This window comes from Ursus americanus, chromosome 5 (genome assembly GCF_024610735.1).
Source record: "Ursus americanus isolate L20-20 chromosome 5, mUrsAme1.1.p, whole genome shotgun sequence".
Classification (NCBI taxonomy): Eukaryota; Metazoa; Chordata; class Mammalia; order Carnivora; family Ursidae; genus Ursus; species Ursus americanus.
The window spans coordinates 85,408,754-85,412,150 of NC_142131.1; the positions used below are offsets into that span (position 1 = coordinate 85,408,754).

The following is a 3,397-nucleotide window of genomic DNA, read 5'->3' on the forward strand; positions in this document are numbered from 1 at the left end:
ACCATCTGATGACTCCAGTTCAGGCATAGACAACCCACTGACTACACCAAGACTCATTTTAAGGTAGGAGTGAGTAAGATGCATGGTGACTAATTTTTCCATTATTGTTTTATTATTATTATTATTAATTTTATATTAAACTATCTCCACATCTAAAAGCAGGCTAACTCATCAAGTCAATCAAAAACACAGTGACAGGAGGCAGTTTCTGACTAGTATGTGATCTCTTGGTTTGAAGGTGATCAACATAGGATGCTGTGATAGAAGCTGGATATGCGTTGTAATGTGCACTGGGTGTTATATGTAACTAATGAATCATGGAACATTGCATCAAAAACTAATGATGTATTAAACAGTGGCTGACAGAACATAATAAAAAATGTTCTCCATTATCAAAAAGTACTTGATCAATGTAAGATACACAATTATAAAATATAGAAATAAATAAAAGCTGGATATGCTTATTTCTGGAAGTGGCAACCCACAGAGGTCTTCAAGTTCTTCACAAGAAGTTTGAGGCTCTTAGTGTGAGCAAAGGGAGAGCAGATGTGGATATTTTTGTTATCCTATTTTCTTTAAAAGTGATTACTCTTTTTGGTGATCAAATCAAAATCAAGTATCTGCATGGGAACTATGAGTTGAAATCAAACTGCACAAATATTAGAAAAGTAATGGATGACCTAGTATGTGAACACGTTGTTTCTAAGGAGAAGGTACTAGGTGGACATAGGCAACAGGTTATTTTAGTCCTTTCTGTAAATAACAAAAGACACTTGGATCTTACTGTTAATGTTGTAACACATATACATGTACACACAGGTTTCAGAGAGGAGAGTAGCCTAACAATTTAAAATGATATTTTCAAGAATTTCATGAACAAATGAATGTCACAGTTTCTCAAGAACATAGTAGAATAGGATATCGGAGTATTTTATTTTACTACCATTTTTTAGGATGGCTTTTAAAACATGATTTAAGGGGTGCCTGGGTGGCTCAGGTGTTAAGAGTCTGCCTTCGGCTCCGGGCATGATCCCAGGGTCCTGGGATTGAGCCCTGCATCTGATTCCCTGCTCCACTGGGAGCCTGCTTCTTCCTCTCCCACTCCCCCTGCTTCTGTTCCCTCTCTCGCTGTCTCTCTCTCTATCTCTGTGTCAAATAAATAAATAAAATCTTTAAAAAAAAGATTATCAATAGGGACAGAAAGTTTCCTTTCTATGCCATCTTTTAGGGTTCTTGCTGTTGTAAATTCATACTATTCTTTTTTTTTTTTTAAGATTTTATTTATTTATTTGACAGGGAGAGAGACAGCCAGGGAGAGAGGGAACACAAGCAGGGGAGTGAGAGAGGAAGAAGCAAGCTCCCAGGGGAGGAGCCTGATACAGGGCTTGATCCCAGAACTCAGGGATCACTCCCTGAGCCCAAGGCAGATGCTTAATGACTGAGCCACCCAGGCGCCCTTCCCTCATTGATAATCTGAATTTACTATAGACCATGTAAATACAGTAAGTGTTTTGCCTGGATGGAAAATAAGGCTAATTAGATTAAAAGCTTAAATTATCATAAATGTGCATAACACAATGTTTAGGCATAATCAATTTTCCCTTAAATTATAATGTCCAGAGCCAAAAGGCTTGAGTAAAGTAGAAATGTTTTAAAATTATAAAAAGAAATCTTTCTATAAAATAAATTAGCAATTCTTTTCATAGTCAAATGAAGCCTATAATATCTGACCTGGAAATAAGTGTAAATTTTTCCTCAAAAATATTACTATGGAAATCACTAAAAGGATGAGAATGGAAATAGCATAATTTTGTAAAATAGTGAAAAAATTAGACAAAGTGCAGTGGAAAATTGTGACTTATCAACTCTTCGTCATATTTTAATTGTAAACAACAACAAAATAAAAACTACTATTATCCAGTTTCTTTTAATATATGAAAATGCCTTTAATACACAAAGTTAATGGAATGCATTTAATAAGTACCCTCTGGTTTCTAAAAGCACATTAAATCATGGATAAGGAGTTCAGAAAAAAATAGTAAGAACTGATTCAAGTGATCCTGGGTGAGTATTTTTATATTTGCCATTGTTCTTAAACTTTAGTAAGAAACTGATTCATTTCTATGATACTGTTAATAAATCTCTTCTCATTTTGTTATCATTAGACAGAGCCATGAGGAGTGGGAATGAGACAGAAACCACAGATTTCATTCTCCTTGGATTCTTCCCTGAATTTAAGCACATCACAGCCATGGTCTCCATCATTCTCCTGATCTACATGGCCGCCTTCACTGGCAACACTCTTCTGATCCTCCTCATTTGGTTGTATTCCCATCTCCACACCCCCATGTACTTCCTTCTCAGTCAGCTCTCTTTGATGGACTTAACATTGACCTCTAGCATTGTCCCCAAGATGGCTGCCAACTTCTTCTCTGGATGGCGGAGCATATCATTCCTGGCTTGTGGGACTCAAATTTTCTTCTCCTTGACTGTGGCCATTGCAGAATGCATCCTTATATCTTTCATGTGTTTTGATCGTTATGTGGCTATATGTGATCCTCTCCGATACCCAGTCATTATCAACCCTAGGGTTTGCTTACAGATGATTGCCATGTCTTGGGCTGGAGGGGCACTCACTTCACTAGTCCACACTGCTTTTACCTTGCATTTTAATATATGTAGCCCCAGAGAGATTCCCCACTTCTTCTGTGAAGTCATGACTGGGCTTAGGATCGTCTGTGAGGATATCTCAGTCTATTGGGAGGCAGTGGTGATAACAAGCATCATTGTTCTGCTGCTGCCCTTATCTCTCATCTTGTCTTCCTATGTTGTCATCTTCCTTGCTGTACTCCGAATGAACTCCCCAGAAGGCAGGAACAAGGCTCTGGCCACCTGCTCCTCTCATCTTTGTGTAGTGGGTCTCTATTTCGGTCCAGGTATATGCATCTACATGAGACCCGGTTCTGCCAATACTCCAAAGTTGAATCAGGGTCTTTTTCTGTTTGGAACTGTCCTCACTCCTCTCCTAAACTCTCTTGCCTACAGTCTTAGGAATAAGGAAGTTATAAGTGCACTGAAAAGGTAATGGGGAGGTGGAGGTGTCAGTCCTCCAGGTAAATGGCAGAAATCCCACTGTCACCCATAGGCAAAACAGAGATGCACCAGGAAAGGGGCATTTTGTCAGTTAAAAAATAGTAATAATAATAATCTCTTCAATATCCTGGGGAAGTCTACTCACTTTACTGAGTTTATCTGCAGAAAAAAAAAAGTGTATCCTTTCCTTTCTCCATCAGAATTTATTGCTGATCACCTTGATGATGTGCTGATGAAGGACAAGGAACTGTGTACATCAATTATCTTCATGAGTCATATTAAATGGTAATGTGCATTTTAGCAT

The 3,397-nt window shown here is 38.1% G+C and overlaps 1 protein-coding gene across 1 annotated transcript; it reads left to right on the forward strand.

Moving 5' to 3' along the window:
• Window positions 1-2,173: 2,173 nt before the first annotated feature.
• LOC123791176 (olfactory receptor 2M5-like) lies at window positions 2,174-3,085 on the forward strand. The gene has a single exon (XM_045795815.2). It carries the CDS (start codon window positions 2,174-2,176, stop codon window positions 3,083-3,085), a length of 912 nt encoding a protein of 303 aa, XP_045651771.2.
• The last annotated feature ends 312 nt before the right edge of the window (window positions 3,086-3,397 follow it).

What these genes read in the sequence shown, in the direction of transcription:
- LOC123791176 (XM_045795815.2), top strand. Translation starts at nt 2,174, where the DNA reads ATGAGGAGTGGGAATGAGACAGAAACCACAGATTTCATTCTCCTTGGA.